Raw genomic sequence first — 24,698 nt, forward strand, 5'->3', positions numbered from 1 at the left:
CAGAGGTTTGTTAGAGAACATTAGTGAACAAACAGCATCATGAAGGCCAAAGAACACACCAGACAGGTCAGGGATAAAGTTGTGGAGAAGTTTAAAGCAGGATTAGGTTATATAAAAAAAAAAAAGGTTTTGACCATCTCATGGAGCACTGTTCAATCACACACTATATTGCCCAAAGTATTGGGCCGCCAGGCCTTTCCACACATATGAACATTAATGGCCTCCCAGTCTTAGTTCGTAGGGTTCAATATGGAGTTGACCCCACCCTTTGCAGCTATAACAGCTTCAACTCTTCTGGGAAAGCTGTGGACATAGTGAATGCGGGGTCCGGGGAGAGCGGACATAGTGAATGCGGGGTCCAGGGAGAGCGGCTATAGTGAATGCGGGGTCCGGGGAGAGCGGATATAGTGAATGCGGGGGCCAGGAAGAATGGATATAGTGAATGCAGGGTCCGGGGAGAGCGGATATAGGGAATGCGGGGTCCGGGACAGCGGATATAGTAAATGCGGGGTCCGGGGAGAGCGGATATAGTGAATGCGGGGTCCTGGGAGAGCGGATATAGTGAATGCGGGGTCCGGGGAGAGCAGATATAGTGAATGCGGGGTCCGGGGAGAGCGGATATAGTGAATGCGGGGTCCGGGGAGAGCGGATATAGTGAATGCGGGGTCCGGGGAGAGCGGATATAGTGAATGCGGGGTCCGGGGAGAGCGGATACAGTGAATGCGGGGTCCGGGGAGAGCGGATACAGTGAATGCGGGGTCTGGGGAGAGCGGATATAGTGAATGCGGGGTCCGGGGAGAGCGGATATAGGGAATGCGGGGTCCGGGGAGAGCGGATATAGTGAATGCGGGGTCCGGGGAGAGCGGATATAGTGAATGCGGGGTGTGGGTAGAGAGTATATAGTGAATGCGGGGTCCAGGGAGAGCGGATATAGTGAATGCGGGGTCCGGGGAGAGCGGATATAGTGAATGCGGGGTCCGGGGAGAGCGGATATAGTGAATGCGGGGTCCGGGGAGAGCGGATATAGTGAATGCGGGGTCCGAAGAGAGCGGATATAGTGAATGCGGGGTCTGGGGAGAGCGGATTTAGTGAATGCAGGGTCCGGGGAGAGCGGATATAGTGAATGCGGGGTCCGGGGAGAGAGGATATAGTGAATGCGGGGTCCGAGGAGAGCGGATATAGTGAATGCAGGGTCCGGGGAAAGCGGATAAAGTGAATGCGGGGTCTGGGGAGAGCGGATATAGTGAATGAGGGGTCCGGGGAGAGCGGATATAGGGAATGTGGGGTCCGGGGAGAGCGGATATAGTGAATGCGGGGTCCGGGGAGAGCGGATATAGTGAATGCGGGGTCCGGGGAGAGCGGATATAGTGAATGCGGGGTCCGAAGAGAGCGGATATAGTGAATGCGGGGTCTGGGGAGAGCGGATTTAGTGAATGCGGTGTCCGGGAGAGAGGATATAGTGAATGCAGGGTCCGGGGGGAGCAGATATAGTGAATGCGGGGTCCGAGGAGAGCGGATATACTGAATGCGGGGTCCGGGGAGAGCGGATATAGTGAATGCGGGGTCCGGGAACAGCGGATATAGTGAATGCAGGGTCCAGGGAGAGCGGATATAGTGAATGCGGGGTCCGAGGAGAGCGGATATAGTGAATGCGGGGTCCGGGGAGAGCGGATATAGTGAATGTGGGGTCTGGGGAGAGCGGATATAGTGAATGCGGGGTCCGGGGAGAGCGGATATAGTGAATGCGGGGTCCGGGGAGAGCGGATATAGTAAATGCGGGGTCCTGGGAGAGCGGATATAGTGAATGGGGGGCCATTCCAGAACGGGCGGGAAAAAATTGATAACAGCCTGCTGGAGGAATAAGGGGGGGGGGGATGATGAACTCCGCGGTGACAGATCAGAGGAAGATCCGAGTAGACATGCAAAGCAAACAATGTAGCCATGGCACAGGAGTCAATAAAAACATAGTAACAATTTATTGATAACAAATATCCAGGAACAAGGAGGCGGAGCTTCTGAAACGTGTTGTGCCCACCCACTCTTGCCCACCTTGATCCTTCAGAGTATAGCTTTGCACTTAGAACAGATCCGGTAACAGCGCAGCCTCGTGGCATCTCACCGGCCCAGTTTCTGTTTTGCGCACACTGACACGCACACGGCTCCAGCGGCTCTGCGTTACTCCATTGGTCCGACTGTCACTTCTCAGTTACCATCATGCTGCACTTCTTCAACCAAGATATAAATCTGGATATTTCTTTTCCATAAATTGTTACTATGTTTTTATTGACTCCTGTGTCCTGGATACTTTGTTTCCTTTGTTGTTATGGATGCCCCATTGTTTTATTTTCTATATTTATATTTTGGGGTAACAATTGCATTGCTGTCCTTCTAAAAACAAGGACCTTCCTAGAAGACGTTGGCTGGCCCGGGTCCCTTAAATGACTACCACACGCTTGCCCCGCCCACACGCAGGTCCTAATTTTGCTATATGGATGTAATGGGAAGCCTATCAGCAGGAAGATTTGGTTTTCTGGTATCTCATCGGGGATCTGGAATGTGGTCAACCTAAATGAATATAAGCAGATCCATATGGAGGAGCGCTCTCCGCCTTATGATGAGGCGTCCAGGAAGGTGTCGCAGTTTGTTGATGTCCTCTGCGGTCCCCAGGTCAATGTTGCATGTTTAGCTGACAGATCCTGGAGGAGCATGGAACATATCTGTGGAACAAAGACAAAAATACACCAATGTAAAACTGAACGACCCACACTCCCCTTCTCTATCACCACGGGACTCCGGAGTTGAGGGACTAAACCAAATGGAAGACTTCTCCGAAGTTGAGGGACTAAACCAAATGGAAGACTTGGACCTTCCCCTCTCATAGTCAACATGATGCCTACTCTAAAACATGCTTCCACCGCAACGCTTTTAAATACTCTGAAGAAGGAAAATCCTTGATTGTGTCCACTCCCTGAATCCCATTTATCTCAGTCATGGATCCTGGATGCCTGGAAAACCCTTTCCCCAACACGTGTCCCTTGTCTACATACAATGTCAGCCTTCACTATTCCCCGGGGAATTCCTTACACTCCCTGTGGTACAACTCCCCTTTGAGGATTCAATGGCCTATCAAGCCTACCCCCCTCAAAGTGATATCTGGAATCAATTCATAACAACAGGTTCTACTCATTTTCCAAAGTATAATACATAAGGGAGGGGGGGATATGATCTCCATGTATAATACATAAGGGGGGATATGATCTCCATGTATAATACATAAGGGGGATATGATCTCCATGTATAATACATAAGGGGGGATATGATCTCCATGTATAATACATAAGGGGGGATATGATCACCATGTATAATACATAAGGGGGGATATGATCTCCATGTATAATACATAATGGGGGATATGATCTCCATGTATAATACATAAGGGGGGATATGATCTCCATGTATAATACATAAGGGGGGATATGATCTCCATGTATAATACATAAGGGGGGATATGATCTCCATGTATAATACATAAGGGGGGATATGATCACCATGTATAATACATAAGGGGGGATATGATCTCCATGTATAATACATAAGGGGGGATATGATCTCCATGTATAATACATAAGGGGGGATATGATCTCCACGTATAATACATAAGGGGGGGGATATGATCTCCACGTATAATACATAAGGGGGGGATATGATCTCCATGTATAATACATAAGGGGGGATATGATCACCATGTATAATACATAAGGGGGGATATGATCTCCATGTATAATACATAAGGGGGATATGATCTCCATGTATAATACATAAGGGGGGATATGATCACCATGTATAATACATAAGGGGGATATGATCTCCATGTATAATACATAAGGGGGGGGATATGATCTCCATATATAATACATAAGGGGGGGATATGATCTCCATGTATAATACATAAGAGGGGGATATGATCTCCATGTATAATACATAAGGGGGGATATGATCTCCATGTATAATACATAAGGGGGGATATGATCTCCATGTATAATACATAAGGGGGGATATGATCTCCATGTATAATACATAAGGGGGGATATGATCTCCATGTATAATACATCAATGGTTCATATAGTGAACTCGGTGTAGAGTTCTTCCCCCTGAGGTCATCACAGAGGACAAGGGGGCGCTCTTTATGTCTGGAGGAAAAGAAATGTAATCTCCAAACCAGGGGCGGACTGACCATTTGGAAACTCGGGCACTGCCCAAGGGCTCGGGGTCAGTAGGGGGCATTATGAGATGCCCCTGCTACCTTTTTCATAGACTTTTCAGAGTTTTGGCAAGGACACAGGGGCCCCATGAGTTGTCAGTCCACCCCTGCTCCAAACACGGAAAGGTTTCTTCACAGTAAGAGCTGTGAGAATGTGGAATAGACTCCCTCCAGAGTTGGTTGTGGCCGGCTCAGTGGATTGCTGTAGGAAAGTCCTGGATTATTTCTTGGATACACAGAATATAACTGGATATAAAATTTATAGGGAAAGTTGATCCAGGGAATATCCGATTGCCTCTCGGGGGATCAGGAAGGAATTTTTTTTCCCTGCAGGAGCAAATTGGACCGTGTTTTGCTTTGATTTTGCCTTCCTCTGGATCAACTGTGGGTGTAGGATTATAACTTTTTTATTTTTAGTGGTTGAACTGGATGGACTTTTTTTTTTTTCAGCCAGACTAACTATGTAACTATACTGTTGCTGGTTTGTAAAAAATATTGAATATTACACATTACAATGTCTGTAGACCTGTTTTCCCTTTCTGACCTGACCTGTTAACAGATTTGTACTGCTGTTCTTCTCTGTACAACATACTATATATTTAGGAGTTCTGATTTTTTTAACTAAGTACTAAGGACAGTCAAGTTCCTCCACCCCAAACTGGCTCCTCCATGTCTTTATGGACCTTGCTTTGTGCACTGGTGTGCAGTCATGTTGGAACAGGAAGGGGCCATCCCCAAACTCCTCCCACAAAGTTGGGAGCATGAAATTGTCCAAAATGTAGCCTTAAGAGTTCCCTTCACTGGAACTAGGGGGCCAAGCCCAACCCCTGAAAAACAACCCCACACCATAATCCCCCCTCCAACAAACTTTACACTTGGCCCAATGCAGTCAGGCAAGTACCGTTCTCCTGGCAACCACCAAACCCAGACACGCCCATCGGATTGCCAGACCGAGAAGCGTGATTGGTCACTCCAGAGAACACGCCTCCCCTGCTCTAGAGTCCAGTGGCTGCGTTCTTTACACCATGGCATCCGACGCTTTGCATTGCACTTGGTGATGGAAGGCTTGGATGCAGCTGCTCGGCCATGGAAACCCATTCCATGAACCTCTCTACGCACTGTTGTTGGGCTCATCTGAAGGCCACACCAAGTCTGGAGGTCTTTAGCTATTGACTCTGCAGACAGTTGGTGACTTCTGCGCACTGTGCGCTTCAGCATGCGCTGACCCCGCCCTGTCATGTGACGTGGCCTACCACTTGGTGACTGAGTGGCTGTTGTTCCTAGTGGCTTCCACTTTGTTATAATCCCACTAACAGTTGAGCGTGGAATATTTAGTAGACAGGAAATGTCACGGATGGACTTATTGCCCAGGTGGCCACCTATCACGGGACCACGCTTGGAGTCACTGAGCTCCTGAGAGCGACCCATTCTTTCACCAATGTTTGTAGAAGCCGTCTGCATGCCTGGGGGCTTGATTGTATACACCTGTGTCCATGGAGGGGATTGGAACACCTGAATCACATGATATGGAGGGGATTGGAACACCTGAATCACATGACTGGGAGGGGATTGGAGCACCTGAATCACATGATTGGGAGGGGATTGGAACACCTGAATCACATGATTGGAGGGGATTGGAACACCTGAATCACATTGTATGGATGGGATTGGAACACCTGAATCACATGATATGGAGGGGATTGGAACACCTGAATCACATGATATGGAGGGGATTGGAACACCTGAATCACATGATTGGGAGGGGATTGGAACACCTGAATCACATGATTGGGAGGGGATTGGAACACCTGAATCACATGATTGGGAGGGGAATGGAACACATGAATCACATGATTGGAGGGGATTGGAACACCTGAATCACATGATTGGGAGGGGATTGGAACACCTGAATCACATGATATGGAGGGGATTGGAACACCTGAATCACATGATTGGGAGGGGATTGGAACACCTGAATCACATGATTGGGAGGGGATTGGAACACCTGAATCACATGATTGGAGGGGATTGGAACACCTCAATCACATGATTGGGAGGGGATTGGAACACCTGAATCACATGATTGGGAGGGCGGGGCCAATACTTTTGGCAATATAGTGTATCTATCTATGGCCAGCTAAGTCCTCATGCACACTGGATGCCTCTCTAGAAACCCTCTAGTTCTGGGGGCGGGGGGGTCCAGCCAAAAAACGTCCCTCCAAAAAAAGCTGATGAAAGCATGTGTGTGTACGGACACATAGGATAACATGCTGGGGAGTTTACTGGCTGTAGAAAAAAAGCCAAAACCAGCCGCTGTAAAAACGTCCCATCTGCATGAGGACTAAAAGGTGAAACTGTCCTGTAGCTTTCCCACAAGCCTCTGTATGGCAGGAGATTCTCTGCGCTGAGTACGGGAGGGGGTGATGGGGCGTACATGGGGGGGCGGGTTCTACAAACAATAGAAGCTCCTTTGTTGTGTGGATTAGTATCTCTCCATAGTGCCCTCAGCTCACACATTCCGCAGTGTTTACAGATCACTCCTATCTTCTGAGATCTGGAATGAAGAACAGGTTCTACAGCTCTGATGGGAAGAGACCCAATTATAGGAAACCCCCCGGGGGGTGCGAGAGGAACCTGTCTACAGAGTCATGGTCCACCGACACCAACAGCAAGAATCAACAAAGGGTCATCTCTGCCTGGAAGACTTAAAGATGGTAGAACGTCTTCAGCAGTCCTCCAGCAGCGCAGAGTATTTCAGGAGAGGAGTTATAGAGGAAGGAGAGGAGTCCTCCAGCAGTGCAGAGTATTTCAGGAGAGGAGTTATAGAGGAAGGAGCGGAGTCCTCCAGCAGTGCAGAGTATTTCAGGAGAGGAGTTATAGAGGAAGGAGCGGAGTCCTCCAGCAGCGCAGAGTATTTCAGGAGAGGAGAGTTATAGAGGAAGGAGAGGAGTCCTCCGGCAGTGCAGAGTATTTCAGGAGAGGAGAGTTATAGAGGAAGGAGCGGAGTCCTCCAGCAGTGCAGAGTATTTCAGGAGAGGAGTTATAGAGGAAGGAGCGGAGTCCTCCAGCAGCGCAGAGTATTTCAGGAGGAGAGTTATAGAGGAAGGAGCGGAGTCCCCCAGCAGAGCAGAGTATTTCAGGAGAGGAGTTATAGAGGAAGGAGTGGAGTCCTCCAGCAGTGCAGAGTATTTCAGGAGAGGAGAGTTATAGAGGAAGGAGAGGAGTCCTCCAGCAGTGCAGAGTATTTCAGGAGAGGAGTTATAGAGGAAGGAGCGGAGTCCTCCGGCAGCGCAGAGTATTTCAGGAGAGGAGAGTTATAGAGGAAGGAGCGGAGTCCTCCAGCAGCGCAGAGTATTTCAGGAGAGGAGTTATAGAGGAAGGAGTGGAGTCCTCCAGCAGCGCAGAGTATTTCAGGAGAGGAGAGTTATAGAGGAAGGAGCGGAGTCCTCCAGCAGTGCAGAGTATTTCAGGAGAGGAGAGTTATAGAGGAAGGAGCGGAGTCCTCCAGCAGTGCAGAGTATTTCAGGAGAGGAGTTATAGAGGAAGGAGCGGAGTCCTCCAGCAGTGCAGAGTATTTCAGGAGAGGAGAGTTATAGAGGAAGGAGCGGAGTCCCCCAGCAGTGCAGAGTATTTCAGGAGAGGAGTTATAGAGGAAGGAGCGGAGTCCTCCAGCAGTGCAGAGTATTTCAGGAGAGGAGTTATAGAGGAAGGAGCGGAGTCCTCCAGCAGTGCAGAGTATTTCAGGAGAGGAGAGTTATAGAGGAAGGAGCGGAGTCCCCCAGCAGTGCAGAGTATTTCAGGAGAGGAGAGTTATAGAGGAAGGAGAGGAGTCCTCCAGCAGTGCAGAGTATTTCAGGAGAGGAGTTATAGAGGAAGGAGCGGAGTCCTCCAGCAGCGCAGAGTATTTCAGGAGAGGAGAGTTGTAGAGGAAGGAGCGGAGTCCTCCAGCAGTGCAGAGTATTTCAGGAGAGGAGAGTTATAGAGGAAGGAGCGGAGTCCTCCAGCAGCGCAGAGTATTTCAGGAGAGGAGTTATAGAGGAAGGAGAGGAGTCCTCCAGCAGCGCAGAGTATTTCAGGAGAGGAGAGTTATAGAGGAAGGAGCGGAGTCCCCCAGCAGCGCAGAGTATTTCAGGAGAGGAGAGTTATAGAGGAAGGAGCGGAGTCCTCCAGCAGCGCAGAGTATTTCAGGAGAGGAGTTATAGAGGAAGGAGCGGAGTCCTCCGGCAGAGCAGAGCATTTCAGGAGAGGAGAGTTATAGAGGAAGGAGCGGAGTCCTCCAGCAGCGCAGAGTATTTCAGGAGAGGAGTTATAGAGGAAGGAGCGGAGTCCTCCGGCAGAGCAGAGCATTTCAGGAGAGGAGAGTTATAGAGGAAGGAGTGGAGTCCTCCAGCAGCGCAGAGTATTTCAGGAGAGGAGAGTTATAGAGGAAGGAGCGGAGTCCTCCAGCAGCGCAGAGTATTTCAGGAGAGGAGAGTTATAGAGGAAGGAGAGGAGTCCTCCAGCAGCGCAGAGTATTTCAGGAGAGGAGTTATAGAGGAAGGAGCGGAGTCCTCCGGCAGCGCAGAGTATTTCAGGAGAGGAGAGTTATAGAGGAAGGAGCGGAGTCCTCCAGCAGCGCAGAGTATTTCAGGAGAGGAGTTATAGAGGAAGGAGTGGAGTCCTCCAGCAGCGCAGAGTATTTCAGGAGAGGAGTTATAGAGGAAGGAGCGGAGTCCTCCAGCAGTGCAGAGTATTTCAGGAGAGGAGAGTTATAGAGGAAGGAGCGGAGTCCTCCAGCAGTGCAGAGTATTTGAGGAGAGGAGTTATAGAGGAAGGAGAGGAGTCCTCCAGCAGTGCAGAGTATTTCAGGAGAGGAGTTATAGAGGAAGGAGCGGAGTCCTCCGGCAGTGCAGAGTATTTCAGGAGAGGAGAGTTATAGAGGAAGGAGCGGAGTCCTCCAGCAGCGCAGAGTATTTCAGGAGAGGAGTTATAGAGGAAGGAGCGGAGTCCTCCAGCAGCGCAGAGTATTTCAGGAGAGGAGAGTTGTAGAGGAAGGAGCGGAGTCCTCCAGCAGTGCAGAGTATTTCAGGAGAGGAGAGTTATAGAGGAAGGAGCGGAGTCCTCCAGCAGCGCAGAGTATTTCAGGAGAGGAGTTATAGAGGAAGGAGAGGAGTCCTCCAGCAGCGCAGAGTATTTCAGGAGAGGAGTTATAGAGGAAGGAGAGGAGTCCTCCAGCAATGCAGAGTATTTCAGGAGAGGAGAGGTATAGAGGAAGGAGCGGAGTCCCCCAGCAGCGCAGAGTATTTCAGGAGAGGAGAGTTGTAGAGGAAGGAGCGGAGTCCCCCAGCAGCGCAGAGTATTTCAGGAGAGGAGAGTTATAGAGGAAGGAGCGGAGTCCTCCAGCAGCGCAGAGTATTTCAGGAGAGGAGTTATAGAGGAAGGAGCGGAGTCCTCCGGCAGAGCAGAGCATTTCAGGAGAGGAGAGTTATAGAGGAAGGAGAGGAGTCATCCAGCAGTGCAGAGTATTTCAGGAGAGGAGTTATAGAGGAAGGAGTGGAGTCCTCCAGCAGCGCAGAGTATTTCAGGAGAGGAGAGTTATAGAGGAAGGAGCGGAGTCCTCCGGCAGAGCAGAGTATTTCAGGAGAGGAGTTATAGAGGAAGGAGCGGAGTCCTCCAGCAGTGCAGAGTATTTCAGGAGAGGAGAGTTATAGAGGAAGGAGCGGAGTCCTCCAGCAGAGCAGAGTATTTCAGGAGAGGAGTTATAGAGGAAGGAGCGGAGTCCTCCAGCAGTGCAGAGTATTTCAGGAGAGGAGTTATAGAGGATGGAGCGGAGTCCTCCAGCAGCGCAGAGTATTTCAGGAGAGGAGTTATAGAGGAAGGAGCGGAGTCCTCCAGCAGAGCAGAGTATTTCAAGAGAGGAGAGTTATAGAGGAAGGAGCGGAGTCCTCCGGCAGAGCAGAGTATTTCAGGAGAGGAGAGTTATAGAGGAAGGAGCGGAGTCCTCCAGCAGCGCAGAGTATTTCAGGAGAGGAGTTATAGAGGAAGTAGCGGAGTCCTCCAGCAGTGCAGAGTATTTCAAGAGAGGAGAGTTATAGAGGAAGGAGCGGAGTCCTCCGGCAGAGCAGAGTATTTCAGGAGAGGAGAGTTATAGAGGAAGGAGCGGAGTCCTCCAGCAGAGCAGAGTATTTCAGGAGAGGAGTTATAGAGGAAGGAGCGGAGTCCTCCAGCAGTGCAGAGTATTTCAGGAGAGGAGAGTTATAGAGGAAGGAGCGGAGTCCTCCAGCAGTGCAGAGTATTTCAGGAGAGGAGTTATAGAGGAAGGAGAGGAGTCCTCCGGCAGAGCAGAGTATTTCAGGAGAGGAGTTATAGAGGAAGGAGCGGAGTCCTCCAGCAGAGCAGAGTATTTCAGGAGAGGAGTTATAGAGGAAGGAGCGGAGTCCTCCAGCAGTGCAGAGTATTTCAGGAGAGGAGTTATAGAGGAAGGAGCGGAGTCCGCCAGCAGTGCAGAGTATTTCAGGAGAGGAGAGTTATAGAGGAAGGAGCGAGTCCTCCAGCAGTGCAGAGTATTTCAGGTGAGGAGAGTTATAGAGGAAGGAGAGGAGTCCTCCAGCAGAGCAGAGTATTTCAGGAGAGGAGTTATAGAGGAAGGAGCGGAGTCCTCCAGCAGCGCAGAGTATTTCAGGAGAGGAGTTATAGAGGAAGGAGCGGAGTCCTCCAGCAGAGCAGAGTATTTCAGGTGAGGAGAGTTATAGAGGAAGGAGCGGAGTCCTCCGGCAGAGCAGAGTATTTCAGGAGAGGAGAGTTATAGAGGAAGGAGTGGAGTCCTCCGGCAGTGCAGAGTATTTCAGGAGAGGAGAGATAGCTCTGTCTCCTTGTTTCTAATAATTATGGGGACAGACATATTTTATTCCTGAATATCATGGATTGCCTGGTGATTTGCAGCACTGAATAAGGACTTTGCTTTACTCCTCATAGTTTGAAGTTCAGAAAAAGACTTACTGAGCGGCTGAATCCCCTCATCATATATGGTGATCTCTGCCTGCTACTCCTCTGCATAGCGTAGTACACAGATAACCACTAGAGGGAGACTCCACTGAGGCTCTTCTACCTTCTGTATCCCCCTTATACCCTAATAGATTGTAAGCTCTTCTACCCTCTGTATCCTCCCTTATATCCTAATAAACTGTAAGCTCCTCCCCCTTCTGTATCTTCCCTTATACCCTAATAGATTGTAAGCTCTTGTACCTCCTGTATCCTCCCTTATACCCTAATAGATTGTAAGCTCTTCTACCTCCTGTATCCCCCCTTATACCCTAATAGATTGCAAGCTCTTCTACCTCCTGTATCCTCCCTTATACCCTAATAGATTGTAAGCTCTTCTACCTCCTGTATTCTCCCTTATATCCTAATAGAGTGTAAGCTCTTCTACCTCCTGTATCCTCCCTTATATCCTAATAGATTGTAAGCTCTTCTACCTTCTGTATCCTCCCTTATATCCTAATAGATTGTAAGCTCTTCTACCTTCTGTATCCTCCCTTATATCCTAATAGATTGTAAGCTCTTCTACCCTCTGTATCCTCCCTTATACCCTAATAGATTGTAAGCTCTTCTACCCTCTGTATCCTCCTGTATACCCTCATAGATTGTAAGCTCTTCTACCTCCTGTATCCCCCTTATACAGAAAGTCTTAATTAGAACACTTTACGGGGATCCCCCCCCCATCTTTGTTTGGATCATCCCCAGAACCTGCGGAAACAAAGCACTTACCAGTTTTAGAATGGCCTGGGTTGTGAAAGGATAAATGGCAGTTGACTCCAGTCTTAATCTCAGCGCCATGATTCCTGTTGACCAAACAGACAGATCTCATTATATTCTGCACACTGGACTGTCAGAGATCGTCAGGTGTAGACTGTATCACTCATTAGTGTAACAGGGAATACTGACTCTTATTATATACTGCGGGAAATCATCTACTGTCCAGGAACATTCCCTGAAACAGCAGAGCTTTAAAAACGTCTCATTGTGGGGCGATCCTCAGACAAGTCATAGTGTCAGGACCCAGATCTGAACCTGCATCCTCTGCTGTATCTGATAGTACCTCTGCTCGCTGAGCCACCTGAGATGCTGGACAGCTCCTTGGACAATCTTGTCTTGAACTTTGATTCTAGGGAACCTTGACCTCTTTGCTCCCTCCACGAACTTCCTATTTAACCCATGCCTTTGTACTTCCTGTTTGCCAGATCATTGTGTTCTCTCCAACTAATATCTCACTTTGTCACTCCTGCTGCCATTCGTATCTTCCCTACCGCTTGTTACCGACCTTTGGCTTGTTCCTTGACTACGCTTCTGCTTAACCTCAATCTGCAACCACTCACTACCGACCGTTGGCATTCTGCTCAACTAAGCTTCTACTTGATCCCAACCATTCGTTACCAACCTTTGGCTTGTTCCTCGACTACACCTTCGCTTGATCCCAACCTGCAACCACTCATTACCGACCTTTGGCTTGCTCCTCAACTACACTTCTGCTGGATCCCAACCTGCAACCACTCATTACCGACCTTTGGCTTGCTCCTCAACTACACTTCTGCTGGATCCCAACCTGCAACCACTAATTACCGACCTTTGGCTTGCTCCTCAACTACACTTCTGCTGGATCCCAACCTGTAACCATTCATTACCAACCTTTGGCTTGCTCCTCAACTACACTTCTGCTGGATCCCAACCTGCAACCATTCATTACCAACCTTTGGCTTGCTCCTCAACTACACTTCTGCTGGATCCCAACCTGCAACCATTCATTACCAACCTTTGGCATTCTGCTCAACTAAGCTTCTACTTGATCCCAACCATTCGTTACCAACCTTTGGCTTGTTCCTCGACTACACTTCCGCTTGATCCCTACCTGCAACCACTCATTACCGACCTTTGGATTCTTCCTCAACATCACTTCTGCTTGATCCCTACCTGATACCACTTGTTACCGACCTTTTGACTTGTTTACTGACTACACTTCTGCTTGATCCCAACCTGCAAATGCTTGTTACCAGCCTTTGACTTGTTCCTTGACTACTCTTCTACTTAATCCCTACCTGCAACCACTTGTTACAGACCTTTGGCTTGCTCCTCAACTAAGCTTCTACTTGATCCCAACCTTCAACCACTCATTACCAACCTTTGGCTTGTTCCTTGACAGCACTTCTGCTTGATCCCAACCTTCAACCACTCATTACTGACCTTGGACTTGTTCCTCCACAGCACTTCTGCTTGATCCCTACCTGTAACCACTTGTTACCAACCTTTGGCTTGCTCCTCATTTTTCAAGGAACTGTATAGGCTTTCCTGGCTTGGAACATTGCTATTGGTCCTCCAGTGCTGCCCATTTTATGTCCACTCGCTCAAAGGACAATGTTAGGAAGTAGCTGCAAAGGGAAGAGTGTCCTTACATTCCTGTTCAGTGTTCTGGAGCATCCCACAGCTACCCTAAACCCCATCCAATAAACTTTAAAAAAAACAACCCCTAGACTGTCTCTTGAGCCAGAGGATTGAATGTTGCTGTTAGCTGGCCTGCCGCTGCACTAATGGGACAGTAACCTGGGAAACAAATCAGCGGTCCTTGAGGGGGTAGCTCTACAGTAATGTGTAAATCTTGACCACTTACCTCTGCTGTCTGACTCATAGGTTCCCAAGGTGACAATCTCTGTAGGCCACATTTCAGCAGTGCCATCAGTTATGTTAGTGGTAGTTTTGGTAGCATTGGCCTGTTCCAGTGTGGAAGCAGTTGACGTCTTAGTTGGGAAGCTCATGTTTACTGGCTTAGTTTCAGCCAAAAATGTTGTTCTCATAATCGTCAAAGTTGTATTAAAAGGTATAGTTGTGGTACTGGTTGATGGAGCACCAGTTGTAGAAATAGTTGCGGCACTTGCTGGCGTTTTGGCAATTGTAGAAACCTTTTCCAGGGTTGACGTACTGCTCAACACACTAATTCCAGGCATTACTGGGATGGTATTGTTCTCGAAAACTCTATTTGGTGAAGAGGCCTTAGAGGTGTATTGTGCCATGGTGGGATTCACTGGTGCAGAGGGTCTTGATGTGTCATCAATGATAGTAGAGACTGTTGTTGGTGATGAAGCTCCATTTACAGTATATGTTATCGGTGCCGTTTTGCTAACTGCTGAGGTAGAAGCGATGGTATGAGACACCGTTGGAACAGATGTAGTAAGGGGGGATATGGCCGGAGTCTGGTTAGTTTTGATTGATGCTATAGCAGTAGTGGTTGGTAAAGAGAGAGCATTATCGATCATTATTGAAGCAGTTGTTGGAGCCGGTGGTCCTGCAAAAGAGATGATAGTCGTTACTGGTGGATTTATGGTAGATGTTAGGGTCACAACTAAGTTAGTTGATGTTGAATCTGTTGTTTTGGTTACAGCAGAGTCTGTGGCGTCAGATATTCTTGGTGTAGTTTTGGTAGCCATCGATGTGGAGTCAATTATCCTTGATGGTACTGGAGTACTTCCAGCAACCAGTGATATATTCAGATTTGTTGTTGGCATTACATCATTGGTATTCTTCATTGTGGCTGCAGCTGTAGGACCTCCTAGGGTCGTAGATATTTTAGATGTTATTGGGGCAGTTCTGGAATCTAATAATGCTGATCTAGTTATATTGGGCATTATTAGTAAAGATGGAGATACAGAAGGAGTAATGTTGGACGTTCCAGGCACTGCTGTGGTTGATGGTGATGAATACTGACTAACATTAGACATTTCTGCGGCAGTTCTCGCATCTAACGATATAGAGGTACTTAAAGCAGATATTATAGGTGCATTGGTGGCAGCTGGGGACAGCAATGTGGTGGCGTTATACCATTTTGGTGCATCTGAAGTATTGGACTTTGGCATGGTGGTTGCATCTGCAGAAGAGACTCCGGTGATATTAGACGCTGTAGCTGCTTTATCTGACATAATGGTTTTAGTGATATATGGTGTTACGGGTGCAGTTTTGGTAGTCAGTGATGTGAAGTCTGTGACATTAGACCGTATAGTCCCAGTAACTTGTGGTATAGTGGTATTCATGCTTAATGTTCTTGAAGTTGAAGCTGACCCGGTGTTATTGGATACTGTTGGTGATGGAAGCTTAGTAACATTAGATGTTATTGGCACAGTTATGGTAGTGAATAATGCTGAACTAGCTATACTGGATAATGATGGGAAACTCAAGGTAGCTTGTGTTGTGTTGGAAGGCAGATTGGACAATATTGGTACAACTTTGGTGGATGGTGATGTTTCATTGGTGACAGAAAATGAGGTTGGTTCAGTTTGGACGGTTGTAGAGTTGAGAGACATTCGTAGAACTGTGGTAGTTGGTGATGTAGAGTTGGTCATATTAGACATCATAGGTGCAGTTTTTGCCAATGATAATGAGGAGTTGGTTACATTAGATGGCAATAGTGTTGTTGATGTTCCCAGTGATGTTGCTTGCCTTGTAAGAGTAGTCATCAGTGCAGGTGTGATAGCTGGAGATGCTAAGTTGGTTACATTAGATGATATGGGTGACGTTTGGCTTCCAAGTGATGGGTTTAGAGTGACAGAAGCCATCGTTAAGGCAGATGTGGTAGCTGGTGAAGTAGAGTTGGTAATATTAGGTGCTGCTGGTGGCAATGATGGTAATAGTGTTGATTTGGTTGCCGATGATGTTATTGGACTTGTAAGAGCCATCGTTGTCCCAGGTGCTGCACTTGGTGATGGAGAATTAGTAATACTAGATGATGCTGATACAGCTTGGGCAGCTAGTGATGTGACATTAGACATATTAGAAGATATTGCTTTGGTTGTAGTTCCTACTGATACTACAGAAATTGGTGCAGTTATGGTTGTTGATGATGTTGGGTTGGTTGGTGCAGTTGTGGCTGTTGATGATGTTGGGTACGTTGGTGCAGTTGTGGCTGTTGATGATGTTGGGTAAGTTGGTGCAGTTGTGGCTGTTGATGATGTTGTGTAAGTTGATGATGTTGGGTAAGTTGGTGCAGTTGTGGCAGTCGATGGTGTTGGGCGAGTTTGTGGGTAAGTTGGTGTAGTTGTGCCTGTTGATGATGTTGGGTAAGTTGGTACAGTTGTGGCTGTTGATGATGTTGGGTATGTTGGTGCAGTTGTGGCAGTCGATGGTGTTGGGCGAGTTTGTGGGTAAGTTGGTGTAGTTGTGCCTGTTGATGATGTTGGGTAAGTTGGCGCAGTTGTGGCAGTCGATGGTGTTGGGCGAGTTTGTGGGTAAGTTGGTGTAGTTGTGGCTGTTGATGATGTTGGGTAAGTTGATGATGTTGGGTAAGCTGGTGCAGTTGTGGCTGTTGATGATGTTGGGTAAGTTGGTGCAGTTGTGCCTGTTGATGATGTTGGGAAAGTTTGTGGAGAAGTTGGAGAAGTTGTGACTGTTGATGATGTTGGGAAAGTTTGTGGAGAAGTTGTGACTGTTGATGATGTTGGGTAAGTTGGTGCAGTTGTGACTGTTGATGATGTTGGGTAAGTTGGTGCAGTTGTGGCTGTTGATGATGTTGGGTAAGTTGGTGCAGTTGTGGCTGTTGATGATGTTGGGTAAGTTGGTGCAGTTGTGGCTGTTGATGATGTTGGGTAAGTTGGTGCAGTTGTGACTGTTGATGATGTTGGGTAAGTTGGTGCAGTTGTGGCTGTTGATGATGTTGGGTAAGTTGGTGCAGTTGTGGCTGTTGATGATGTTGGGTAAGTTGGTGCAGTTGTGGCTGTTGATGATGTTGGGTAAGTTGGTGCAGTTGTGGCTGTTGATGATGTTGGGTAAGTTGGTGCAGTTGTGGCTGTTGATGATGTTGGGTAAGTTGGTGCAGTTGTGGCTGTTGATGATGTTGGGTAAGTTGGTGCAGTTGTGACTGTTGATGATGTTGGGTAAGTTGGTGCAGTTGTGGCTGTTGATGATGTTGGGTAAGTTGGTGCAGTTGTGGCTGTTGATGATGTTGGGTAAGTTGGTGCAGTTGTGGCTGTTGATGATGTTGGGTAAGTTGGTGCAGTTGTGACTGTTGATGATGTTGGGTAAGTTGGTGCAGTTGTGGCTGTTGATGATGTTGGGTAAGTTGGTGCAGTTGTGGCTGTTGATGATGTTGGGTAAGTTGGTGCAGTTGTGGCTGTTGATGATGTTGGGTAAGTTGCTACAGTTGTGGCAGTCAGGGGTGTTGGGCGAATTTGTGCAGTTGTGCCTGTTGATGATGTTGGGTAAGTTGCTACAGTTGTGGCAGTCAGGGGTGTTGGGCGAATTTGTGCAGTTGTGCCTGTTGATGATGTTGGGTAAGTTGCTACAGTTGTGGCAGTCAGGGGTGTTGGGCGAATTTGTGCAGTTGTGGCTGTTGATGATGTTGGGTAAGTTGGTCCATTTGTGCCTGTTGATGATGTTGAGTAAGTTTGTGAGTAAGTTGGTGCAGTTGATGATGTTGAGTAAGTTGGTGCAGTTGTGGCAGTTGATGACATTGGGTAAGTTGGTGCAGTTGTGGCTCTTGCTGACGTGGGGAAAGTTTGTGGATAAGTTGGATCAGTTGTGACACTTAATGATGTTGGGTAATTTGGTGCAGTTGTGGCAGTTGATGGTGTTGGGTGAGTTTGTGGGTATGTTGGTGTAGTTGTGGCAGTTGATGATGTTGAGTAAGTTTGTGGGTAAGTTGGTGCAGTTGTGGCAGTTGATGTTGAGTAAGTTGGTGCAGTTGTGGCAGTTGATAGTTTTGGGTGAGTTTGTTGGTAAGTTGGTGCCGTTGTGCCTGTTAATGATGTTGAGAAAGTTTGTGGGTAGGATGGTGCAGTTGTGGCTGTTGTTGATATTGGGTAGGTGTGTGGGTAAGTTGGTGCAGTTGAAGCAGTGGATGATGTTGAGTAAGTTTTTGGATCCGTTAAAACAGCATTTTCAGCTGAAACTTTGGCCAAATATCCAGAAGGGTAAGTGTTGGTGGCAATATTTCTGGTTTTCCCTTCCATTATCATGGTGGCAGATGGTCCTGAGGTGACCAGAAGTTCAGTGGAAGCAGTTTCTGGACCAGGAAAAGTGACCGCCTGTGGTCTTTTAGGAGGTGATGTGATGGTTTGGTTTATTATAATAGATCCCACATCAGTCATATTGCTGTTCGACAACATGGTCTCACTAACAGGGTTTGGAGGAGAGATGGGCTTCTCGGATTTGGTTGGAGAGAATATTGGTGAGGACCCTCCGCTCTGAAAAGTTGCTGGAACTGAAGACTCTGAGGGCACTGGGTCCACAGCAGTGACATTTACAGAGACAAAAAGTTCTGGTGTCACTGGAGATAGTTCAGTGATATTCCTTGAAGGATCTTTCCTGTTCCAAGTTGGGGGTTGTGAGCTGATGTCGGAGAGAAGAGGTAAGGGCACTAAAATGGTAAAAAAGATAAGATGTTATTATTAAAATAAATTACATTTTCAAAAGCAGAAGTAGGCAGTCTGTGTAGATGACAGGAAATCAGTAATCTGGGGAAAATGAAGCTACCGTTGCTCCGCCAAAGAACATATTGGCACCCTACTTGCAGATCAGCAAGTCAAAGTGAAATTACAACTCCTGATCTGCACACTTGTTCCAGGCCTGTGCCTCAAAAAGTTTGAAGACCAATGGAAATGCATGGCAGCCAGGCAACTAGCATGTCCAGAAACTGAGGGCAGGAGTGGTGGCCTCCATGATCTTGTGCCACAAGTGTCCTTTAATGGCCATCCCATGCTATCACACAAAGAAAAGAATATCTCCTTCCATGTGTGTTCTCAAGGGTATTGCAGAGAGCTTCCCCTTACCTCTTCTTCTGGGGTCCCCTACTGGCTCTCTCTGCTCCTTCTCTTCCTATGGTGGCACATATGTGGGCACACTCCTGAGCCGGGCTGTGTGCATCCATAGACACACATGATGCAGTTTGGCCCCACCCCCTTCTCCCTCCTCATAGGATTTAACTGACAGCCAATGGCTCCCACTGCTCATAGCCAAACTTGTGAGATCAGGCCAAGGGGAGAGAAGACCTGCCAACGGGCACAGCAACTGGATCGATGTAAGATTTGCAGTAAGCCATTTGAGTCCAGAGAGGAGCCGGTACAACTGTGCAAGACTGAAGGGGAGGAGCCGGTACAACTGTGCAAGACTGAAGGGGAGGAGCCGGAACAACTGCAAGACTGAAGGGGAGGAGACGGTACACCTGTGCAAGACTGAAGGAGAGGAGCCGGTACAACTGTGCAAGACTGAAGGGGAGGAGCCGGTACACCTGTGCAAGACTGAAGGGGAGGAGACGGTACACCTGTGCAAGACTGAAGGGGAGGAGCCGGTACACCTGTGCAAGACTGAAGGGGAGGAGCCGGTACACCTGTGCAAGACTGAAGGGGAGGAGCCGGTACAACTGTGCAAGACTGAAGGGGAGGAGACGGTACACCTGTGCAAGACTGAAGGAGAGGAGCCGGTACACCTGTGCAAGACTGAAGGGGAGGAGCCGGTACACCTGTGCAAGACTGAAGGGGAGGAGCCGGTACACCTTTGCAAGACTGAAGGGGAGGAGCCGGTACACCTGTGCAAGACTGAAGGGGAGGAGCCGGTACACCTTTGCAAGACTGAAGGGGAGGAGCCGGTACACCTGTGCAAGACTGAAGGGGAGGAGCCGGTACACCTGTGCAAGACTGAAGGGGAGGAGCCGGTACACCTGTGCAAGACTGAAGGAGAGGAGCCGGTACACCTGTGCAAGACTGAAGGGGAGGAGCCGGTACACCTGTGCAAGACTGAAGGGGAGGGGCTGGTACACCTGTGCAAGACTGAAGGGGAGGAGCTGATATACCTGTGCAAGACTGAAGGGGAGGAGCCGGTACACCTGTGCAAGACTGAAGGGAAGGAGCTGGTACACCTGTGCAAGACTGAAGGGGAGGAGCCGATACACCTGTGCAAGACTGAAGGGGAGGAGCCGGTACACCTGTGCAAGACTGAAGGGGAGGAGCCGATACACCTGTGCAAGACTGAAGGGGAGGAGCCGGTACACCTGTGCAAGACCGAAGAGAATTTAATATCGAGACAGACAAAGAAAACATCTCTTGTGTGCCTCAGACAGAAAAAAAACAAATGAAAGCCTCTGACATCTGCTCCGCTGATACAACAACATTGCCCAACACTTCATTAACAGATCGTTTACTTGGGCAAGAATCCAGAACTAGGAGGATGTGACATGTAATCGACATACAGTGAAGGAAATGTGTATTTGCTCCCCGGCTGATGCTGAATGTTCGCCCCTCACACAGAAATGATCGGTCTAACAATGGAATGTTCGCTGTAACACTGAGAGACCGAATACAACAACAAATTCAGCAGAAATGTGTCTAACAAATGATGACGGATCTGCATGTTCATGAGGGAAAGAAGGATTTGATCCCCTATCATTCAGCAGGATTTCTGGCTCCCAGGTGTCTTTCGTACAGGTAACAAGCTGAGATTAGAAGCAGTCTCTTAAAGGGAGTGCTGCTAATCTCATTGTGTTACCTGTATAAAAGACACCTGTCCACAGGAGCCATCAAACCATCAGATTCCAAACTCTCCACCATGGCAAAGACCAAAGAGCTGTCCAAGGATGTCAGGGACAAGATGGTAGACCTACACAAGGCTGGACTGGGCTACCAAACTATGGCCAAGCAGCTTGGTGAGAAGGTGACAACAGTTGGTGCAATCATTCACAAATGGAAGAAACACAAAACAAGTGTCAGTCTCCCTAGGTCTGGTGCACCATGCAAGATCTCACCTCGTGGAGTGTCAATGATCATGAGAACAGTGAGGAATCATCCCAGAACTACACGTGAGGATCTTGTCAATGATCTCCAGGCAGCTGGGACCACAGTCACCAAGAAAACAATTGGTAACACACTACGCCGACAAGGACTGAAATCCTGCAGTGCCCGCAAGGTCCCTCTGCTCAAGAAAGCACATGTCCAGGCCCGTCTGAAGTCTGCCACTGAACATCTGAATGATGCAGAGGAGGACTGGTGGGAAGTGTTGTGGTCAGAGGAGACCAAAATCCAGGTCTTTGGCATCAACTCAACTCACCGTGTTTGGAGGAGGAGGAATGCTGCCTATGACCCCAAGAACACCATCCCAACTGTGAAACATGGTGGTGGAAACATTCTGCTTTGGGGGTGTTTTTCTGCTAAGGGCACAGGACAACTGCACCGCATCAAACGGACTATGGACGGGGCAATATACCATCAAATCTTGGGTGAGAACCTTCTTCCCTCAGCCAGGGCATTGAAAATGGGTCGTGGATGGGTGTTCCAGCATGACAATGACCCAAAACACACGGCTAAAGCAACAAAGGAACGGCTCAAGAAGAAGCACATTAATGTCCTGGAGTGGCCTAGCCAGTCTCCAGACCCTAATCCGGCTGAAAATCTGTGGAGAGAGATGAAAGTTCGAGTTGCCAAACGTCAGCCACCAAACCTTAATGACTTGGAGAGGATCTGCCAAGAGGAGTGGGCCAAAATCCCTCCTGAGATGTGTGCGAACCTGGGGGCCAACTCCAGGAAACGTCTGACCTCTGTGATTGCCAACAAGGGATTTGCCACCAAGTACTAAGTCATGTTTTGTGAAGGGGATCAAATCCTTCTTTCCCTCATGAACATGCAGATCAGTCATCATTTGTTAGACGCATTTCTGCTGAATTTGTTGTTGTATTCTGTCTCTCAGTGTTACAGCGAACATTCCATTGTTAGACCGATCATTTCTGTGTGAGGGGCGAACATTCCATTGTTAGACCGATCATTTCTGTGTGAGGGGCGAACATTCCATTGTTAGACCGATCATTTCTGTGTGAGGGGCGAACATTCAGCATCAGCCGGGGAGCAAATACGCATTTCCTTCACTGTATGTGTTTCGTAACAGATCGATTTCCAGAAGAAAATATGACTTTTGGCGATTCGACTATATACAAAGCTCCAAATGCACAACGAATGTCAACAAATAAAAAAAAAAGTATAACGAAATATCAAATGCATTAATTTCAATGTGTGTCAGCACACCATAATTGCATATGTGTGAAACTGACTTTCCCCTCCTTCCAGTCCGGACACTTTCCCCCCTTCCAGTCCAGACACTTTCCCCCCCTTCCAGTCCCGACACTTTCCCCCCCTTCCAGTCCGGACACTTCCCCCCCCTTCCAGTCCGGACACATTCCCCCCCTTCCAGTCCAGACACTTTCCCCCCCTTCCAGTCCCGACACTTTCCCCCCCTTCCAGTCCAAACACTTTCCCCCCCTTCCAGTCCCGACACTTTCCCCCCCTTCCAGTCCCGACACTTTCCCCCCCCTTCCAGTCCGGACACTTCCCCCCCCTTCCAGTCCGGACACTTTCCCCCCGTTCCAGTCTCAACACTTTCCCCCCTTCCAGTCCGGACACTTTCCCCCCCTTCCAGTCCGGGCACCTTCCCCCCCTTCCAGTCAGGACACTTCCCCCCCTTCCAGTCCAGACACTTTCCCCCCTTCCAGTCCGGACACTTTCCCCCCCTTCCTGTCCGGACACTTTCCCCCCCTTCCAGTCCCGACACTTTCCCCCCCTTCCAGTCCAGACACTTTCCCCCCCTTCCAGTCCGGACACTTTCACCCCCTTCCAGTCAGGACACTTCCCCCCCTTCCAGTCCAGACACTTTCCCCCCCTTCCAGTCCGGACACTTTCCCCCCCTTCCTGTCCGGACACTTTCCCCCCCTTCCAGTCCCGACACTTTCCCCCCCTTCCAATCCCGACACTTTCACCCCATTCCAGTCCGGACACTTTCCCCCCCTTCCAGTCCGGACATTTTCACCCCCTTCCAATCCCGACACTTTCACCCCCTTCCAGTCCGGACACTTTCACCCCCTTCCAGTCCGGACACTTTCCCCCTCTTCCAGTCCGGACACTTTCCCCCCCCTTCCAGTCCGGACACTTCCCCCCCCCCTTCCAGTCCGGACACTTTCCCCCCCTTCCAGTCCGGACACTTTCACCCCCTTCCAGTCCGGACACTTTCACCCCCTTCCAGTCCGGACACTTTCCCCCCTTCCAGTCTGGACACTTTCACCCTCTTCCAGTCCGGACACTTTCACCCCCTTCCAGTCCGGACACTTTCCACACCTTCCAGTGCGGACACTTCCCCCCCTTCCAGTCCGGACACTTTCCCCCCTTCTCGCCCCCAAAGGCCAATTTTCAGCTTTCAGCGCTTTCACACTTTGAATGACAATTGCGCGGTCATGCAACACTGTACCCATATGAATTTTTTAGCATTTTTTTTGAGACAGATAAAGCTTTATTTTGGTGGTATTTATTCACCGCTGGGATTTTTATTTTTTTGCTATATAAATGAAAAAAGTGTTTTTCTTATAACATTTTGCAAATAAATAATCTTTCTTCATAAATCTTGGCCAAAATGTATTCAGTTATCTTTTTAGTTAAAAAAAAACAAAAAAAAACCAAATTAGTTTATAACCAAAAATTATAATTTTTCAAAATTTGTTTTACATTTTTATTTATTTTTTTATATTATTATTTGTTTTTTTTTTACATACTGTCACCCTAGCAGTAGTGTCACCATGGTGACACTGTACTACTTGTGGGGGGTGATGAAGATTTTTTTTTTCTTTTTTTACACTGATTGCTTTTACACCCATAAAGGCTGTAAAAGCAATCATTTCTCCTTCTCTCTGGCTGCATTCCTGCAGCCATTGAGAAATACTGTAAGAGCTGTGATTGGTCACAGCTTGTCACATGGTACAAGGCTGTTGTGAATGGCCCTGTACCATGTGACCTCTGTGATCATTCACAGATTTTACAAGTAGTAAGCAATGATGTCAGAAGTGACATCTTGTATACTACTATTCATGTGATCCCTGATTAGCCAATCAGGGATCACATGAACTGGGATCTCACAATGAGGTCCCATACAGCGATCGGTGGTCCGCTGTGTCCGGGGGATACAGCGGGCGCTGATCGTGGTGCCGTGCACTCCCAGGGAGTGTGCACAGGCAATGGATGCAATGGATGTTTTGAAATGTCCACCCGCATCGGCAGCGCTCCCGCCTGGCCATTTATTGACATGGGCCAGACAGGAAGAGGTTACTGCCAGGAGAATTGTGTTTTTTTTACAGCAGACTTTATTTGTAGCACTACCCCCCATTGGAGTTGCTGGTTTTGGGTCCCCCTATAGTCCTGCACAGCCAGGCAACATGCATTTTCCCTTTCAGACGTGCCTCCAGGAGACAGTAACCAGTCCTTGAGCTCGTCTTTTTTTTATTTTTGGGATTTTACTATGGGAATATAAAGTTGGATGAGGTAATGGGTGTAAGGGATGGCCAAGGGAACTGGCAACCGAGGACAATCTTCCTGGAACTATGTACAAGTCTCTTTAGCAGCAAAAATCCTCTTCTGTAGAGCCAGCCAGCATCTCCTGGTGTACCAAACCAGACCCCAGA

The 24,698-nt window shown here is 48.4% G+C and overlaps 1 protein-coding gene across 1 annotated transcript in view; it reads right to left on the bottom strand.

Annotated features, from left to right (window-relative positions):
• Positions 1 to 74: 74 nt before the first annotated feature.
• Positions 75 to 24,698, bottom strand: part of LOC149459444 (uncharacterized) — a 29,976-nt gene continuing 5,352 nt past the window's right edge. Inside the window, exons 2-5 of the mRNA XM_089681096.1 lie at positions 17,640 to 18,632; positions 13,902 to 17,411; positions 12,008 to 12,081; positions 75 to 2,717 (exon numbers count right to left, since the gene is read on the bottom strand). Coding sequence (XP_089537222.1) covers positions 2,610 to 2,717; positions 12,008 to 12,081; positions 13,902 to 17,411; positions 17,640 to 18,632 — 4,685 coding nt within the window. The 3' untranslated portion in view covers positions 75 to 2,609. The remainder of the gene's footprint in view (positions 2,718 to 12,007; positions 12,082 to 13,901; positions 17,412 to 17,639; positions 18,633 to 24,698) is intronic.

The sequence above is a fragment of the Staurois parvus genome, unplaced genomic scaffold, assembly GCF_062004578.1.
Source record: "Staurois parvus isolate SC_StPar_1 unplaced genomic scaffold, SC_StPar_1.0 ptg000260l, whole genome shotgun sequence".
NCBI classification, from domain to species: domain Eukaryota; kingdom Metazoa; phylum Chordata; class Amphibia; order Anura; family Ranidae; genus Staurois; species Staurois parvus.